The 20,196-nt window shown below is 40.8% G+C and overlaps 2 protein-coding genes across 4 annotated transcripts in view; one reads left to right on the top strand and one right to left on the bottom strand.

Moving 5' to 3' along the window:
* Positions 1-20,196, top strand: part of tmem117 (transmembrane protein 117) — a 68,701-nt gene that overhangs the window by 18,094 nt on the left and 30,411 nt on the right. For 2 of the 3 annotated variants that reach the window (XM_033633953.2, XM_033633954.2), the window contains exon 3: positions 18,625-18,757. The exons of the other annotated variant lie outside the window; for it this stretch is intronic. In XM_033633953.2, coding sequence (XP_033489844.1) covers positions 18,625-18,757 — 133 coding nt within the window. The remainder of the gene's footprint in view (positions 1-18,624; positions 18,758-20,196) is intronic. 3 annotated transcript variants of the gene reach the window in all.
* On the bottom strand, positions 6,764-11,015 carry LOC144463600 (P2Y purinoceptor 1-like). Its single transcript, XM_078168363.1, has 2 exons — positions 10,766-11,015; positions 6,764-7,761 (listed from the first exon to the last, which is right to left on the bottom strand). The coding sequence occupies exons 1-2, from the start codon at positions 10,809-10,811 to the stop codon at positions 6,764-6,766; spliced, it is 1,044 nt and encodes a 347-aa protein (XP_078024489.1). The 5' UTR covers positions 10,812-11,015.

Raw genomic sequence — 20,196 nt, 5'->3', positions numbered from 1 at the left:
GCTACAGACACATAACACAATACACCATTAAAAACATACAGTGAAACAATATACATGATACAATAGTGCAGATAGGCAGGTAGGAGCAATAAGGTATATAAATAGTAAGAGAGCACATCTTATAAAAATAGCACTGTTCCCTGATACAGTCAGTCTGTGCTTATTGCCTGTATGGCATAGGGAATAAAAGACTTCTTATATAAAGGAGGCAAAAGCAAATGTCATTATATCACTAATAAATGTTTTGAAGATTTAATCTACTGCTTAAAAATAAGTCAAATGATTCATAAATCATCATTAAATCAATAAAATGTTTTTCAGACTTCAGTAATACATTATAACGAGGGTTATAAAGCAAACATTTGAATCTTAATGATGAATTTTAATCATTTTTTGTCTATCTGCAAAACTTACACATATTTCTTGCTATAAAATATACTGTAACTTTGCAGTTTTTGATAGAAGAAAGGTTACAACTGCCAAATATTTGAATTAGCAATTTATCTGATTAATTGTTTAGTCTTTGAAACATCCGAAAAATATGATAAATGCCCATCACAGTGTCTCCAGAAGCCCCTTGTGATATCTTCAAATTGTTGGTTAATCTAACGAACATCCAAAAGTTATTATTTATTATTTATTAATTTACAACATTATTAAGAGACAAAAATCACATCCTCACAAATCCTCTCATTTAATAAGCTGCAACCACAGAATGTTTAGCTTTCATCTTTTATAAATGTCTTAAATGATTACTCAGTTATCAATATCTGCAGATTAACTTTCTGTGGATCGACTTGGTGATTAATATGCTAATTGTTTTTGCAGTGAATTTGATGCTGCATATATTTCTCTGCATACTTTTGACACTGTTCTGGCATCTGCACGGTGATATCGCCAAGGAATCCACAAATGGCAAAGTGACCTGGGCTGATCTATACGGCTGATCTGCAGTTATCTGCATAATTACCTGCCTTCAGCAACCCGATGGCGCCCTGTAGAGGTTGATGTTTTACACTCCTCCTTCAGTTCAGACTAGTCTCTATTAGTTGGCCTCAGAGGCTGCCCCTGTCCTCTGTAAATAATGTATGATTGCTCTGGTGTCTGTCTGTGCACTGCTGTGCCCCTGCAGTCTGAATTTATACTTCTGTCTTCCGCTGTGCGATGCTGCTATCTCTTGGTGTCTTTGATGCTTTTCAGAACAGTGTGTGGTTTTATTGTTGTCTGGGAATCCACTTTACAGTCGACTCTGCTACTAGGCTATATTTGTGTTTGATGTCTAATGCTGTTTGTGCCAAAACTGGAATGGTGAGAATTAAGTTAAGAATATCAGTTGGTCTAAACAATATTTTTATATTAACAATGTAAAAAATGTGTGTGCTTGTAGTGACATAACCTCAAAGAATTATCACGTGCAGCTCCCCTCACTTACGCAGAGTGTTCAAGCTTCTTTTAGCTCATTGTTTTTTGTTTTTTTAGGGTGTGTGTTTCAGATCGGTCTCACTGCTCTTATCAGCCTTGTTTCCAGCAACAACATGCAGCTATTTCCAGTGTAAAATCTCTTGTGTGCTACCTGATCAGCCCCAAACAGCAGACACTATAACCCTTTCCAAACTGGACAAAAAAACATGAACACTCACTGACATATGGCTTTTTTTGTTTAATGGGAAAGGACACAATCGGCATTCATTCCCACGACAAATGACCCTGCAGTATAGTGACACCATTTATCATCTCCATCTCAGATTGGCTCCAACACGCGGTGATGCATTGGTACGTCACCACAAAATTAGTTGGCACTGCCACTGTAACATTAGGCTCATTCGAGACAAGCCAGGCTGGCGCAGAATTGATCATCACCGATTGCTGCATAGTGCATCCTGGTTAGATTTGTCACCTGCTGTCACCTGATCTGCTGATTGGTTTTTGAGTCAACAATATGACTTGGTAAGTAGGGTGTGAGGATCCTCAAAGCCCTGACTGCATCAGACTGATCTATAAGGAAAGCTATTGTCTTGTATTTCTTCTCTCTGTGTTTGACTGTTTGTGGCTGTTTTCAATTTATTCGTGTAGTTTGAGGGGGGCAGGTCTGCTCAGCTGATTTATATGCAGGAGCAAACAGATATGATGCTGATTTACATAAAAATTCCTGTGAAATGGAGGTTGAACACACAAACATTTTAATAGGCTACTCTGTCAAAATTACAACTGATGACTGCAAACAAACTGATATATGGGTCTGATAATACTTTAATAAATCGGAATCAGATCTAACAGGATGTGAGTTGTGTTTCCTGTGACTTCCTGTACAGACCGAAGGCTGCTGGAAAGTGTCTCTGTGCATCCCAATACCCACAGTATGCCAGAAAAAGAACTAGTAAGTCCCAGTACATAGCATGTCAAATGCAGTATGCCAAAAACACCAGGGTGTGCTACTGCATCTGCTCAGATTTTGCAGTTGTCAAGCCAGCATTCTTTTCTGGCTATTCTGACCCACAGTCCTCTGCACAGCGGACAATATGTCACATTGACTGAGCCGCAAACAGATGACAGCTTGACAGCTTATTGACAGCTGCAACCGATGACCAGTCGAATGTACATAACTATACAAATAACTAGGGATTTCCTGATCACTTTTTTTTTGCATCCGATCCGATAACGAGTCCTTTATTTTGAAACCGAGTCCGATACCGAGTCCGATCCGATACTTTGCAAAGCATTAAGAAAGAAAAAAATTCTGAATTGTAAACAGATTGTCCCTCCAGAGATGCCGTAGGGCTGTAGTAGGCGCGGTTCTGCCGTTAGATGTGGCTGTGTTGCTCAGAATAAAGAGAGAAGCGTTGGCGAACCTGCTGTCTCGACTCCTGTCCGTTTATTGCTCATTAGCTGCACTCAGTTAGGCAAACCCAGGACGCTCGGTTGCAGTACATTGGAAAGCGGAGGCAGCAATGAACAACATAAATGGAAAAACGTGGCCATTTTTGTTGTTTTGATTCCTCCAATCTTTTATTACCGATTACGATTTTGTAATAACAGTGACAGAGAACAGATGCAATTTCACCGCCGCAAATATATGTTAGAATCTACAATCTGTGCAGTTATAACTTTAAAGTTAAACTAAATACATTGCATAGTAACAACAGCAGAGCTCTTCGAGTTGACCTCTGTCTCTGGCATTTGTTTTATCGCCATGGTAACAGAAATAAAAGCAAGAATGTAGTATGTTCCGATTGTGTGCATACTGCATGCAACAGTACATAGTTTTTAAGGGCAGCTGCAGTACCCACTAAAAGTAAAGAGACGAAGTATGTAATTTGGAACAAACCTTCTGACTCCGCTCCCTGCTGCTTCCGTGTGATGTCATCCACTTTCCAGGCGAGGCGCAGGTCATCTTGAACAGGCCTATTTTCACTTGGCTCCATGCTGCTTTCTACTGTTTACTAACCCTGTTTTCCAGTTCATTTATGACGTCGAATGTGACACATCCATTAAAGAACGTAAGGGGCTCCTTTTAACTGGCAGGTATTCTCATGTTCAAAAAACTCACATATAAGTGCTAATTTGGATGGAAAAGGGGTAAAGTTAGCAACTAGCGTGTGTGCACAGTGGAGCATTTAGCACGTACAAAATCACATTATTTCTCCAGGATTTGGTGGACACCAAAAGTGAGCTTAAATAAGAGTGAATATTGGACTTAAATTCATGAGATATCCAGAAACAAGACTCCAAATAAATGTTACTGTTGCTCCTTGTCTTGCCAGATGAGTAAAAAGGCTCATGTTTGCTAACACATATCGACTTTAAAGGATTATATTGTGTCAGTGTGGTGGTGCCCCCAAGTGGCCAACATCTCAACATATGTTAAAGGACAGTTTGGTTCTTATCTTGTGTAGTTCAACAAAAATGAGTACAAAATGAAAACCACTGACGTATACGACCCTAAAAACATATGTACCATTTTATAATCCTACAGATAATTTGTCATGGTCAATAAGACATTATTAATGTGCCTCACTTGTGCCATGAAGCTCATTTCCATGTGCTTGCAGTAAAGGGTAAAACACAAAGGTGTGTACACAGCGAACAGGGAGACAAAGACACGAGGCAATAATGACGAGAGCTACCAAACAAAGGACACCGGCCAAAAGGAAATTGCTTATTTACCTGAAATGTATGACTCCTTTCGTCTGGAGCCAAGCCATAAATAACAAAATGAACTGATCTAACAGGCCTCTTCCAGGAACAGGTGCAGTGGCACAGTGGTACAGTGGCCCAGTAGCCGGCTCACTATGTCTCGTCTCTACTTGGTGCAGTCTCCCTGCGGAGGGAGTTCTGTTGTCGCTTCCTAGCTCTGATTTATTATCCAGACACTTTAGTTACAGAGGAGTTCAGCTCTGGGGACGCCAGTGGCCGTAGTCATGGCTATTCCCAAACCACCCTGTGATGCTGCAGCCCAGCAAATGTGTGATGAATGGGGGTGCTAGTGTGTACATGCTAAGATCTAGGCAGTGCTATTGCAAAGGCTCTCTGGGTTTGTGTTTGAGGGAGAATGTTCATTAGGGTCCCTAAGGAGGGCAGGAGTGTTGTTCTGATGCTTCAAATCAAAACAGGATACAGTCGAGCTGCGTACTGCAACCTAAAATAGATGAAAGCACATGCTCATTTAGAGTGGAGCAGCCCTCCACTTGAATACATAGAGCAGTGATTGAGATTGAAAGACTGTACTGTCAATAGTTCAAGAATCAACATGGAAATGATGGATATTGCCTACAGTGTGACCAAACACGAGCCATGTTTTGGTTCTTCAAAGCCTGGTGTTGACTTCTTTCATTGTTAATTCTGATCACATTTTCCACATGTCGTTTCCAGTTCCATGCACTAGAGTCAAAATATTTGAACAGGAGGCGGTGGTGGGTGTTTTTGCCGATGTGTTTTGACAGGATTATAACAGTTCATCCCACCACAACTGCAAATAAATAACTGGACGATGTATTCATTCACCCGTACTTTCCTGTTTATGATACAGGTGCAGAGGGAATCTGAAGTCAGATCTAAACTGCACATACAGATGGGTGCATTTGTTAAGTTTCTGCACCTTTTTATTAAGGCTTTTGCTTTGTTACCTGTTTGGATGTGATTAAGCATATCACTATATTTAACAACAATATTTAGAACACAAATTATACTTGTGCATAGATCTGAATGATCTCTCTGGTCTATCTACCAGAAAAAATGTTTTTTTCTGGTGACTGGATTGTTAACAGACCAGATAGACCAGATAGATCAGATAGACGCAGCAGCAGAACGCCAGGCACAGTGAAAGTGAAACGAAACCGTTCATTGCGTTCTGGGTCTAAAAGTTTGCCTCTGCAGCAGCTGCTCCTCTCATCCATCGATCTGATCTGATCAGCTCTGATTGGATTGACTGATCAATTATCCACCCCGTGACTCAAAACTTTACAAACTGCTGCTGAGGAAAAAAAATAAACTCACGAAGAGTTCCTTCTGCACTGCGTTCACGGACCTGTAAAAACTTAAAAGGCACACAGACCCATACATAAGGGCACACAGGCAAGAAAAGTGAAAAGGAAAATTAGCAACAACCCAACGCCTGTCGTCAGTTACCGGCACACATAGATTATAATTCTATGGGAAACACTGATTTAGGCACAAAAATCACTTGGTTACGGTTGGGAAAATATCATGTTTTTTGCTTCAGATACCTGCTTTTCGTGGCACTATCCCGCTGGGAAAGGCAATGATGTCTTGGTAAATAAAACCGGTTTTCATGGCACTGTCCCCGGTGGAAAAACAGTGTCAGATTGCTAAAAAACAACCACGTCTGGAAGCTAAAATGGTGCAGGAATCAGTGATGACTCGCTAATACACAGCCAATTTTGTTGTTTGATCTGATCTGCAGCTTGGCAGGCATCTTGTCTAGATGTCACGCCATCCCGATGACAAAGTCAGCTGCTGTACTGTCACTTTAGAAGCAATACGATACATATGAAATGTACAAATGTGACATATTTGTGGTTTGCAGAAATGTACAATGGCAACATTTTCTTCTGGCTACTGGGCTGCTAATAATCCATCAACAGAAAATGGCTCTGCAAATATTTTGACAATCTGCCAATCATTTTACTCTCTAATCGAGCCAGAATGGCAAACATTCAATGATGCCAGCTTCTCAAATGGGAGGATTTGGATTTGATGCTTTCTTCCGTTTTATATGTTTGTAGATTCAGTCTTTTTGGTTTTGGTCAGATAAAACAAGCATGTAGTATGAGGGGCATTTGTTAGAGTTTCCTGACATTATATTGACAAAACCATTAGTCAAGAAGATAATCAACAGAATAACTGATGATGAAAATAGTCATTGTATGTCTTTTGACAATATCTATCAATCAGACTACCATATGAACTGATTTTATGCAGTATGGCTGTAAAGCACAAATGTGAAAGAGACCCTCCTGATTCATTTTGCTGCATGGCAACAAAAAGTTTTATGACATCAAAGTAAAAAGTTTGAAATTTTAATAAAATGTTTTTGTAATGCAAAACATGCCTTAATGTGGTTCAACTTTGATTTTACACTGACAGCAATTTATCTTCCACGGTAATTTAATTTTCCATTCCAGTTCTATAATGGTGCAGATTACCAGCCTACTTTAGGCCATGATAGTTGTACCATTAACACCTGCCACATGATACATATATGCAGGATAACTAGCCAAAGAAGTCATGCATTGGATCCACTCAGTCACCCAATGACTCCAACCCTCCTGTTGGCTCTGCAGCACAGCCTCTTGTATCGGTGTCTTTTCAAAGCCAGCAGCTTCCTCTGGAACTGCTCACTGGCCACAATATACAGCACTGGGTCCAGGCAGCTGCTAACGCTGCACATGGCCTCAAAGAACTCATAGGAAGCATAGAGGACGCCGGTGTTCGATATTGTGATCTGCTTATGGATCCTCATGAACACCAGGGTGATGATCATGACGTGGTACGGCACAAAGGAAACCACAAAGACCAGTATGGCGGCAGTGATGAGACGCAGAGGCTTCCCTCCTGTCCGCTGGGCTCCTCTTTGCCTTCTACCCCTCGGGAGACGCCTCAAAACACGAACCGTCATTATGTAAAACACCAGCAGGACGGCGAATGGTAGCAGGAAGCCTATTACTGTTCGGATAATTGTGATTGTCTTGACGTAAATAAAAGGGCCCATGATGTGGTCCATGCACACAGTGACGTTTTCTGGTCGCTGAATAGCAAAAGTCACAAATAAGTCCGGAATGGAAGTCAGGACCAGCGCGATCCATGCGCAGACCGAGCACAGCTTGGCTTTACCCACATCCCACCAGCGGAGAGAGCTGATTGGGTGTACCGTCCCGACGTAGCGATCGAAACTGATGAGAGTGAGGAAGAGGATGCTGCCGTATATGTTGATGTTGAAGGAGATCCTCTTGAACTGGCAGAAGATCTGAATGTCACTGAGGTGCGGCCTCTGGAAGGTGAAGTAGAGGGTGAAGGGGAGGGTGAGGATCCAGGCCGAGTCGCACAGGGCCAAGTTGAACAGGAAGAGATGGCTGGTGCTCGAAGCTTTCTTGAAGGAGTAGTTGATTATAGCTGCTATGTTTCCCAGGATCCCCACAGGAAGGGCGAAAGTGAAGATAACCAGCAGGATGTAGCAATACCACTGGCTGTTCTTAAAGTGGTGGCAGAATGATGTCGACTGGTTGGAGAACTCAAACAGCACCTCTGGAATTTAAGGACAGGAGGAAGGGTCAGTTTGGTTACTGTATTATTCTATCAATATATCTTTATAAAAAAAAAAAAAAAGTTTGGTCCAGCATTTTAGTGATGCACTCCGAGGGCGAAATGGAGAAAATCAAATTTCACCATACTTTTGACCAAATGTCTCGATATCCACATGACCAATGACCAATGATTATTTATCAAAATCTAACTGTGAAACTATTTTGTGAAAGCACCAATAGTCAACCCTACAATATCATCACAATATTGATATCGGGGTGTTTGGTTTAAAGTACTGTGATATTTGATTTTCCACATATTGCCCAGTCCTACTTAGAATATTATGATATTCAAAACCTGAGACGATAGTCTCTAGTCTTATATCACGATATCAATAAATATCAGTGTATTGCCAAGCTGTAGTTTGAAGGTTTGTGAGAAAGATTGTAAAAAGAACAGTCATGTAGCCTCAGGAGGTAGCTCCATATTTGATTCTGCATGTCACATTCGTGGATGATACAGTGTTAGAGGCAGTGCCCTGCTCGTTCCTATGAAAGTTGCTCAGTGTTGAAACCCAAAAAAGCTTGATTTACACAATATGGAAGTACCTAGATCTTTTGCATCTTGGGACCCATAGAACAAGCCCATCAGAGACTTAGGGCTGCTGAGCGACTAACTTCTATCGGCTGAGCAGGTAACTTTTGGTTTAGCATTTCACTAACTCAAATGGGGATGAAAATTATTGCTTTGTGCAGATCCCCTTGACTTTCAAAATGTTTTTGGACTGAATGGATCGAATCCCAATATTGAAACCAGTCATTTTGGGGAGGTTGTGATGCTCAAAAACTCATCACGTGAAAGACCTGGATGTAGTAAATTCACATTTGCCCACTGTGTAAAATTGGCTTCAATGCTTGCGCTGTTCCTGGGAGCTTGGTCATGATGAGAATTTTATAAAACATTGGCATCGGATTTGAGAAAGAAAATGTTGGTGTTTGACAATAATCTGAGGTTATTAGGGGTCGTGCACATGCCGCGTCTTTTACCCCCAGGAAAACGCGAGGTCAGGTGCTAGGCGCTACTCTTGTGCCTTTTCTGTGCCAGCTTTCAAGAGCACAGCAGCAGGTTGCGCCCAGGTTGCTAAGCAACCTTAACCAGCACCATATCATAGCCTGTCTACCTGCAATCCTGAGTGCAGAGCTGATCTTCTTCCAGGTGCTGTTTGTGTGCAGGCCTGTTGTTCATGGGACAGATGAAAAGCTCAGGCAGCTCTGCACTAAAATGAACAGCTTCTTCTCCGTATTTAACACAGACTGATATTTATGGATGAAAGGAAAGATATCTGTTGGCTGTGATTGGTTGGTCCGCATCACATAACGTGGTGCGCACTAAAGCGTTCCAAAAGTTGAACTTAGTTTATCTCAGGGCGGATCCTTTGCACCCTGAAAAATAGGTGCTTGTGAACACGTGCATGCGTGTTTGAGCGCGCCTGCCATGCATCGACATTAAAAACTACAAATTTTAGGGCGCAAAAAACGCGGCATGTGTACGGCCCCTTATTTGGTGATGTGGTTGTAAAAGAATGGTTAAAATCAAAAGACTGAACTGAAAAAAATCTTTAATTGCAATTGCTCGTACAGGTCAAGCTCCAGAAATGCTGCTTTCTAGACTTCCCATAATGCAGTTCGATAGTGTCTTTCGATTCACCCTCAACGAAGGGTGAATGCATATCTCTCAGACCTCATATTTGTAACACAAGCTTTCTGTTAAATTGTCTTTTCAGTAATTTTCTTGTCAAAGCTCCCGCAGAGCCACGGAAAACAACTTACAGCTGTTTTCATAGACTGCATAGTGCATGCTGTGACAAGTAAATTGACCTTGACAGGTAAAAATAGGTGGAGTGCCCCTTTAATACTCCAGAAATCAACTCAAGCTAAACTGCCAGTTTGGAGTTATTGCTAAGTGTTTCTGTTATTTGTTTGATTTTGCTTAAGCTGTCAAATAGGGACAATTAAGATCTGCCAGGTCACTTGTCAGTCCCAGAATATCACACCTAATTGACTCACCTTTCTGCACTACATGCATTATCCTTATCCTAAGTAAGCAACACATAAAAACATGCATTAACAAATTATTGTTTTATGACCCAGGTCTTTTACTGCATAAAGGCCACTGTGCTAAATTCTGTAAAAGCAAGGTCTATAAATCATGATGCTTTTATACCATCTACTTTGTGGAATTACGCTCTGTAACACAGTGGATATTTTTGTATTATATGATGTCCATATTTGTAGTTGGTTGTACTTTTCAAACTGTAATAACCCAGAATAATGTAGGTCGTAGTCTGTTTTATTGACTCTGCCGGTAAGCCCTGCTCTCAGAGAGTACTTTAGGAAAGATGTGTGCACCCACTCTCTCCCAGGGCCCTTTTATATTTACAGTTGCTGTCTCCATAGTCTCTGAGCATCACCGGCGTGTCCAGGAAGCGAATACTTGACTGTCTGCTGCGAACAATGAAACCTGGGGACTGTTGATCTATTGCCTTCAATATGTCGGCCTCTGTTTGCACTTAATCACAGATAATATATTCATTTTGTTCAGGTGAGCGGATCCTAACAATTAACTGTTGGCACATTTCAACCTAGATCCTGTCTACCTGTCTGTACCTACTGAAAGGGAGAAAAGGCAAAGTCTAAAGTATTATGTCCTACTTTGTGATGATGAAGGTTCATTTCTGTGATTTAAGTATTAAAATACACAGGATTCTTTTATAATACTGCCATGCTGCAAGTAATAATTAAAAAAAAGCAGGGAAACTATGTAATGTAGAAAATAATCAACTTATTTTAACAACATTTCTGTCAGGAAATTAGATGAATGTCAAAAAAAGTTATTAGATTATTATCATATCATAAGTTATTTGAAAGTTTGATAAATCAGATGTAGATTATTGTAAGTGTTTGGACCTAAAACATGTTAAAATCATGATATTTTAGATTGTACTCACCTGGTTTAGTCGTGTCCGACTTGTTGTGGGTGGAGAACAATATCATGGTGAACAGAGACAGTGATCACATCTCAGGGTGCCTCCACTCCTCCTCCAGCAGCTGTGTGCTTCTCATCTGTCAGGAGCTGTCGATGCACTGCCTTACCCATGAGACCTGTGTGTGTGTGTGTGTGTGTGTGTGCAATACAGGAACAGTAATTGCTTGTGTGTGTGCACCAGTGCAGGTGTTTAACTGATGTTTATGTTTGAGTCTCTGGCTCCAGGGCTTCTGTATGTCCCGTGAGTGGATTATTCCTATAAATCTCCTATAAATCTGGTGATTTTATTGCCTGAGCACTTCCCAGAATTATTGCATGTGATCTCATTATCACAGGGGTAACCATAATGTCAGCAGTTTGAATCCCCTGATTGCCTGAAACAGTCTGGGCTGTGTGCAATCCGAAAAACTTTATTATGCACTTAGGAATTACTGTGAGATATGGTAGCCTTGTATACCTTGCTTTGTGTTAACCGTACAGTGGGATGATTATTTTTTTAAATTTTTTTTTTTCTCAGTTTCATTTTTGCTATATTTTTATTTTATATTTTATTTGTTTTGTGGATTTTTGTGTGTTGCTATAGTTATCTACTGTTTATATTTCTTGAAATTCAAATAAAGACAGTGTAAAAAAAGAAATTACTATAAGGTTGAGCACACACTCAGTTGCCAATTTATTAGCTACATGTAGCTGTAATGAATGCAGTCTAATACAACAGTCCTGCATTAAATCCGACCCTCATGAAGTTATAATGTTCTTTTTTTTTTTTTTTTTTTTTTTTGAGAAGTATTTATTCAACTGTGTGGTATTTTTAGGGGATGTGACATTACAGCGAGAGCTGTTTCTGTTATTTAGCCCAGTGGTTCTCAAATGGTGTGCCATGATGCAAATCCAGGTGTGCCATTGGATTTCGTGATAACCACACATTATTATTGCAATATTCAACTGGGCCTGTACAAAAAGTTATGAATGAATTTTTAATTGACCATATCAGTATGTTGTACGTACCCATTTCCAAATAAAGAGGCAAACTCTGCCTTAAAAATTTAATTTAATTTAATTTAATTAAAATAATAATAATAATAATAATAATAATAATAATAAATAACCCTTCAGGGGGAACCTATTTGTCACCTTTCGTGTGAGGGAATTAAAAGCGTGTGACACATCCCATTGTCCTTCCTATCTTAAAGTATTTCCTGTTTAATGGATGTGTTATTGCAAATTCATGCGACTGATATGAGTTTCCTCCGTGTGTTGAATCGACTTTTATTTACCATAACTTCACAAATAAGAAACAATAAATTATGAAGATAATAAAGCCTCCACAAAAATAGCATTTTGTCTTGTGTGGGATTTATCCACATTTCATGAGCAGAAGAAATCTTCACTCGTCGCTAGGCTAATTTATACAATGCAAAACGCCATAGGCTGGCGCAAATAACTTTAGCATGTCGTATTTGTTTGGAAAACGTGTTTAATATAAGATAGCTGTTTTTTCAGTGAACTTTGCGAGTTGTTATAGAGTCGAATTTTGTAACGTTACCTTTGTTAAATGTTGCTGTTGTCCCTGGCTTCATTTGAGAAGAGGAAAAGATTGCTAGCTGCTAGGCTAATTTATACAATGTAAAATACCATAAGCTTGTGCTAATAACGTTAGCATGTTGTATTTGTGGGGAAAATGTGTCCAGATAAAGACAAGTGTTTGTCTGTGAATGCTGCGAGTTATAGTGAAGCTGATTTGTGTACTTGTGTTTGAAATTGTCTCTATTAAGCCATGTTTAATGTGTGTTTTTTGAATCAACTCAGCTTTACAGCACTTCACAGAAACCTCCGCTGCTGACTAGTGTTTTGGAGGTGTAACTGACACCAGGATTTATTGCAGGACTTTGTATTAGACTGCCTTAGTTTTAGCTGGTGTACCTAATAAACTTGAGTGTATAAGACACTCAAACCCCAGTCACTTCGATGCAAATGCTTGTATCACTGGATTTGTGACTTAACTGCTGATTTTGTGGAATCCGTGTAATCCTGTTGGATACTCTTTTCCACGCTGCCACTGCAGTGTGTCCTGACCAAATACACAATTTGACAGTCTGAATAATGTTCTTATGTTCTTTTCCTGTTCACTGGTTACTTAATGGTGCTTTGGAGGAACTGGGGGAAGTGATTTGTACTGAAATTTCATTTAATTTATTTAGAAAAGAAAGGTATTGAACTAAAATTAGGGGTGTTACAGTTAAACTGGCCTGGACTAAGTGTAAAAATATTTCTGACCATAATTGTTTTTGTAAGGTAGCACAGGGTTAGGTGCATGTGAATTTCATCTAAGGATGTGTTTCTGTCTCGTGTTGCGACTTAATATGAATTAGAGCAGCAAGTGTAGGAGAGGAGTCATTGTTTTGGATCTGAAAGTAAAATATAATGGCTAGATGATTTGGGTAGTGGTGTGTCCAAGGGGGACGTTGGCTATGGATGTTGTTGATGTTGTTGGTTTGATAGTTTCCTGGATGGCGGGGGACCAAATTGGGAGATGGTAGGATATTGTTTAAAGAATGATTGCATGTAAATATGTGTACGAGACAGTATGGGTGAGATTTGTTCTGATCTTGTTATACACATTAAATTTCTAGTTGAGCTTCTTCGTTAACTTATGAATGTGGTTTTGATAAGTGAGATGTGAACTGAGGAACACTCCAAGATATTTGTAGGTTTCTGGCAGCATTGTTGCTCAGTGTTGTCTCTAGTTTTAGCAGAAATGGCCCAGTGGTCCAGGCTTCATTTACATCATTTGAAAATAATTCTCCAAGCTGGATTCGTTTTTCTACAAATGCAAATAATCATGACAACTCGCACTGAATTCAGACACTGATGTGCACTCAAATGACACAAGGGAACACATTTAGAGGCCCCATGAAATGCTCTGACGCGTTCTTCCCAAATACAAGGATTGTATTTACTATTTGACACCTCCCAAAAAAAATTAGAAGCAGTATGTTGACTGTAAAGACACCGGTGCTCATGTTTGCCGCTCTCTGGTGTCTGTCCGTTTACAACCACTAGATGGAGACACAGCTGCATGTTTGATTTGGAAACCACATGAGGCGAGGTGGATATGATCTCATCCCAAACAGAGTGCTATAAATAGCATGAGAGGAATGATACTGTAAATACTGTATATCAGCATTCAAACTGTGTTTATATTCTTATGAGCTTGATCCATCTGAGTGAGTGTGTTTGCAGTGTGATCAAATGAAAGTAGCGATGAGATAAAGCAATGTGTTCCTCCCTGTTTTGTTTTTTTCCGTGGTGTCTGTGTTTGTGTGTGGCCGCCTTGTCCATGTGTGTTGTTGTCCCCTGCCGGGCTGAGCCTGGCAGTAGGCAGTGCTCATGAATCACACCTTATCGGGGTCCTCTACTGTCGGGAGGTGCAGTGACTCAAACGGCTTGGCTGAATAGTTCTTGAATCACCCCCTAGTTAAATCCTGCCCATATAGGCAGTGAGAGGGCGGCCGTGCTCGCTGGCGCGGCATGCTGCTTTAAAAGTCAGATCTGCCGATACACACTGTGCTCCTACATCTAAGCCAGGGCTCATTGGCACTGGAGGCAATTAAGTTCACCCATGCAAGTCAATTCAATTATGCATCTGTGATGAGCCCTGAAATACCACAGAGCAAGACGTATGGTGTGGCCTCACACTAGGCCACTTTGCTTTTGCTAACCCTCCCAAAAAATCTAAGGTTGACTCTTGTTATTAAGGGAATATTGAAGTTTATATTCTCATCTGTAAAGCTCACAATAAGCAGAATTTTAATTCAACATTGCAGATCTGTTGTTTACTAAGATGTCAAAGGCTTTTTCTGCATAATGTATTTGATCCTACAACAGGAGGTTCATTCATTATAACTGCACTTTAACTCAACGAAGATCTTCATCTCGGTAGGAATCTCAACATCTTTGTTTTTATGTGTGCGGCGGAGGGAAAAAAAAAAAAAACTAAAAGTGAGCAAGCTGAGACTGAACAGCATGTAAAACTATTGGAGAGTGAACCAGCCAGGCTGTAATGGGAAAATAAATGGAGCATTCTGCTTTGCTGTCATTCTGGCTGTGCGTGTGTGTGTGTGTGTGTGCGGACACAAACACAATGAGTTCTCTGAGGAGCTGTAACTCAAAGGGATGCTGACTGAGCTGCAGGAGAGAAAAACAAAGAGTTGTTCCTGGGAAGATGGCCGCTCTGGCACTGGATCACAGCTCGCAGAGACGAAGCAGAGGGAGAGTGTGAGTGTGTGTGTTTGTGTGTGTGTGTTAGCAATATTTAAAGTAGTGGAAATAGGGGTGTATATCCAAGTTTATACTCATAGAGGATTTCTTAACAGACAGTGGAATAACCTTGACGCAGTTGATGTTTGGAGTTCACCACATGAGTTATGTTAATATCAGGGATCACGTTTTGGGGCCTGAAACTGAGATCAGTCCTTTAATATTGTCCAATCAGATGCTCATAGTTACCTAAATGTTGAACAAATATTAGGGCTGCACTATGAGAAAAATATACAATATGTGATAACATTCTTGAATATCGCAAAATAAAAACACTACTTGCAATAGATATTAAGTGTACTGAGTTCTGTTGGTATACTGGTAAAATACAACAAATTCATTGTTTAATTAAAGAAATTAAAGGAAATAACTTCCTAGTTTTTTTTTTTTTACTGATTCTCTCTTTAAACTAACCCAAAAAATCCAGAGTGCAATATTGCAGTCTTTCACAATCTGTTAGCTCTGTTAAATATCTGGCACGTTGAAATAACAGCTGTAGCCCTCTGAATTTGGCCCACCTTTACTTTGTAATCAATTTGATAAGCTTTAATTTGTAATTATGATAAGGATGAAAGATTATCTGGAAGAATGACTACTGAAATCGACGTGACACAATCTGCTGGAGGGAAGAAGACAATATTGTTACAGAGTGATGCTTCTTTTACCTCATAAACAATCTTTGGCTGAGTAGAGTCAGTGAGCACACACACACACACACACACACACTAGACAACAGCCAAGTTTTATTTTGTTCTCTTATCAAGATACGCAGTTTATATTGTGACACAAAATTGTAAACTGACTGTCAAATCCTGTCAAGTTTTCTGTGTATCATTGTTTAATTTAAAGGGGCAGTCCACCCATTTTACACATCTATTAGTGTCTTCATCATGGGGAGATCTACTCAGCCTTTAAAAGAAATGTTTTCTCTGGCTCTGGACTGAGCTTTGTCAGGTCTGAGAAAATAACACAGATGACATCATAGTGATGTCATGAGGGTTATCTCTCAGCTGCTAGGCGACTGATTATTGCCTCACAACAAGAGGGTTCCTGATTCGAACCCAGGGTGGGGGTTCAAGTTTCCCTGGGTACTCCGGCTTCCTCCCACACTCCAAAGACATGCAGGCTACGTTAATTGGTTACTCTAAATTGGCCGTAGGTGTGAACACGTCTGTCTCTAAATGTCAGCCCTGCAGTAGTCTGGCGACCTGTCCAGGGTGTACTCCACCTCTTGCCCAGTGTCAGCTGGGACAGGCTCCAGCCCCCTGTGACCCCTAACAGGACAAGCAGGTATGGAAAATGATGCAATGAATGAATGTTTCCTGATAGGGTTCTCCTAGTCAGATCCACCTCTCGCTCCTCCACGGTACCAGTTTTTTTGCCGTAATGTAGTCACCTCTGGCTCCAAAAAAACAAGATGGCAACAACCGAAATCCTGCAATCGAGGCTTCAGAACAGCAGTCCACAAACCAGTGGGTGACGTCACGGTTGCTTCGTCCATTATTTTTACAGTCAGCGGCCATAAGTGATGACTGAGAGCAATAACTTATGTATGAAGAAGCATGTTTTTTTTTTTTTTTTTTTTGTTAAGGAAAATCCTGCATGGTATATCGTTGATTTAATTTGAAGAATAAATAAATGCAACATGTCTATAAAATAAAGCTGTACTGCGTTATGGATATGCACTTATTCACCCATTCTTTTCTCTCTACAATACAATTAGACAAGCGTATAAGGCTACCAAAAACTAGACTACTAGCCATCCTTTAGCAGTCTCTCAAGGTGAAACGAAATGATGCTTTCAGGTGATCCCAAAATGCAGTGGCACGTCTGCTTATCAAGATGAAACGCTGACACCACATTGCTCCTGTTCGTTTTAGAATTCATTTCAAGATCCTGCTTTTATTTTGTAATCTCTTAATGGACTGGCTCCTGACTATTTATCTGATGTTGGTCAGATACATTCCCTCTAGGTCCTTAAGGTCCTCTAACTCTGCTCTACTAAATATCCCCCATAGTAAAACTAAAAAGTACGATGATGCTGCATTCCAGAGGTCAAACTCTGATTCAGGTGGCAGCTTCAAACCAAACCTTAAAAACGATGTTTTTAGATATGCATTTCTGCAGGGGTCATTGGGGGGGGAGCTGGAGTGACACGGGGAGAACATGCAACTCCACACAGAAGGGCTCCCCTAACACTGGGGTTCAAACCAGGAACCCTCTTGCTGTGAGGCAACAATGTTAACCACTGCATCATGGTGCTGATTTATTTAATCAATTGATATTCAAACCTAATTCCTATTTTGTGTGTGTGTGTGTGTGTGTGTGTCCTGTCTTTTATCTGTATTTTCTCATTTTATTATGTAAAGCACTGAATGAGTTGCACTTGCTGTATAAACTCTGCTATACAAATAAAGTTATTATTGTTATTAAGTTATTAAATGTAAAATCTGGTGCTATTGAAGCTTGACCCAAACAAAGCACAAAGCATTTGGATTTCTCTGCCTCTGTATCTTAAATTTTGACCTTAAAAATTTTTAAATAATGTTTTATATTATCTATTTTATCAGCAGATCCTCTTTGACCTGAATAACACAATGTACAAAGCAGGTTCTGTTACACGAGCAGTGTGGGCGGCAGACCAAGGACTAGTACATTATGCAATTACATTATGCACACCTAATTGCATCACACATTATTTTTCACATCTCTCAGTAATTTATATTGTACTTATGTAATGCTTTTTCATAATACCGCTCTAGTCAGAAAAAAGGTGAGCCCTTGAATTAAAGGTATAAATAATATTTTGTTCTGTGTGTCATGGGGAGCAGCTTATATAGAAATGACTCTGTCATTATATTCATAACTAGTCACGGAGGAGCTAAAAGCACCAACTGTGGTCTTGTAAAGGAACAAAAAGAAGCTATAAGTCATGTTAAAGCCATTCTTGTTTGCATGAGCTCTGCTGAGCGCTGCCACCAGAGGACAAGCTCCTGTGATTATGTGTTCAGTGCAGAGGCTTGCATATCTGAACTAATGTCATGCTCTGCCAGAGAGATATTCCTCCATAATTTGATTCCAAGCCAGGATTGTATTAAAAAAACACCACAGGTCACAAATGTTTGAATAATTTCTCTAATCATGCAGAACTCTCATCATGAAACACAAGCGCGCACCAGTCCGCTGACAGCAGGTCCAACAGACGCACGACATGATGTGTACATGGAATATTATCTGTTGTGGCTGATGATGAGATGGTGACGGTTGGAATTGGTCAGGATAAGACAATTACTTCAAGGCCGTGAAAGTGACACCTCAAAGTGGGTCTTTAATCTTCATTTCAATGCCTAAAGGCCACGTGTCTGACAGAGTGGGACGTTATTGATCTGTGTGACTAATTTATTTACTTTCATCTCCATTTTCGTGGCCACACATGTTAGCAGGTTTGACATGCTGTTTGAACCTCCACTGACAGCAGTGTCCTTGTCATGCTCCCTTTAGGTCGATACCTGCGCCTGAAAATGTTCCGCGAGGATCATGGCTCCTGGATGACCATGTTCTTCAGCACCATCCTCTTCCTCTTCATCTTCTCACACATCTACAACCTTTTCCTGCTGATGGCTGGGAGCATGGAGTAAGCCATTCAATCTCTCTCTCTCTCTGCCTCTCTCTGCCCTTTTTCCCTCATTCTCCGCTTCCCATTTGTAAGAGCCACTGTACGCTCCCCTTTGGCTGGCGTGATTGATCTAAACGTCTCGCCTGAACAGAGACTCGATAGCAGTCTGATTAATCAGCCCCGACTTTAAATCACAGGTAGGAGCAGGCAAGGGGAGGGTGGTTAATCCTGAAAGATCACCTTCAGCACCCACACTTATTCTCCCATGATCTTGACTTATTTTTTGACTCCTCTCTGGCCAAAAACCAAGATGTTCTTGCCATGCCTCTTTCAGTTAATGCCTTGGTTTTTTGCTGCTGTTGCCCTAGCGCACCTGCTGAGAAACCGCTGCACACTGCAGAGCTTGACACCCACACATCAAGCTGGTGACAGGAATCCGTTTATGCATTTGCAATGTGTCCGTCTAGAGGAAGGAAAACATGCCCTTGAAGCCAGCCAGCCAGACACGAGGTCGCCGCGAGGTGATTTACCATTTTGTGTGTTTGGGCTGTAGAAAAAAAAAAAACTGTGTGGCAGGTGTCTATTCAGGTACAAGCTGTCAAGAGGGAGGCCAAGGCTGTAATGGGATCTGTCCTTACAGTGCTGCTTTTCCATATTAACAACAGGCGTCAACTACCCATAAGGTGCAGGCAGATGAAGGCTATTAGCTTGCAGGCAAGGTGTTGTGTTTTTCTATGGCCGGAGGGATGAGTTTGTATAATCAGCCCATCTGTCACTCCGGCCAGCGCTGTGACACGGGCATCCATCTTGTCCGTCCTCTCTGGTTGGTCGAGAAAAAGGAAGCGAGCGGCTGAGCGGAGAGGGGCAGGCCCGCTGAGACAATGAATGTTGCTTGCTCAGGAAAAAAAAGTTACATTTGCAGTCGCACCGAGTGCATCTGTCACAAAGAGGATTCCTTTTTACAGCCTCTCATTTCCGCCTTCAAATGTTGAGGAAAGGGGATCTTTTTCTGTCAGTGCATTTCTTTACTGTCAGGGGTGTTTCACCAGATGACATTCGGATGATACTGAAGGAAAAATAATGAGTTACTCAGACATTTTGAGAGACGTGATATATAATTTATAGAATGATGTATAATTTATATCCATCTAACATGTGCAAGTCACTCTGCTCATATTAGCCGCATCAGTTGTCCAGATATAAAAAGTAGCAGCCGTAACAGCCTTTTAGACGATTAAACTGGCTGACACAACACCAAAACCCGTCCATGATTATTTGGATGTATGCTGAGCAGCGACATGAGTTATTCAACGTTGTAGAGCTCCCCCTGCAAAGACAGATGGTGCTGTTGTAAAGCGAGTGAACCCTCAGCTGCCAAGACACCTGCACTTGTCCCGCACCCCTCCCCTCCTTGTCCCTCTTTCCCGCTTGTTTTCTTTCTGCTCCAGCAGTGTGTC

Source organism: Epinephelus lanceolatus, chromosome 5 (genome assembly GCF_041903045.1).
Source record: "Epinephelus lanceolatus isolate andai-2023 chromosome 5, ASM4190304v1, whole genome shotgun sequence".
NCBI lineage: Eukaryota > Metazoa > Chordata > Actinopteri > Perciformes > Serranidae > Epinephelus > Epinephelus lanceolatus.
This window is presented reverse-complemented; position numbering and strand designations above follow the sequence as displayed.

Bases quoted from the DNA above. Each gene is read 5' to 3' on its own strand.
- LOC144463600 (XM_078168363.1), bottom strand. From the start codon at position 10,811: ATGATATTGTTCTCCACCCACAACAAGTCGGACACGACTAAACCAG. The intron at 7,762-10,765 runs GTGAGTACAATC...CTTAAATTCCAG, and splicing joins GTCGGACACGACTAAACCAG to AGGTGCTGTTTGAGTTCTCC.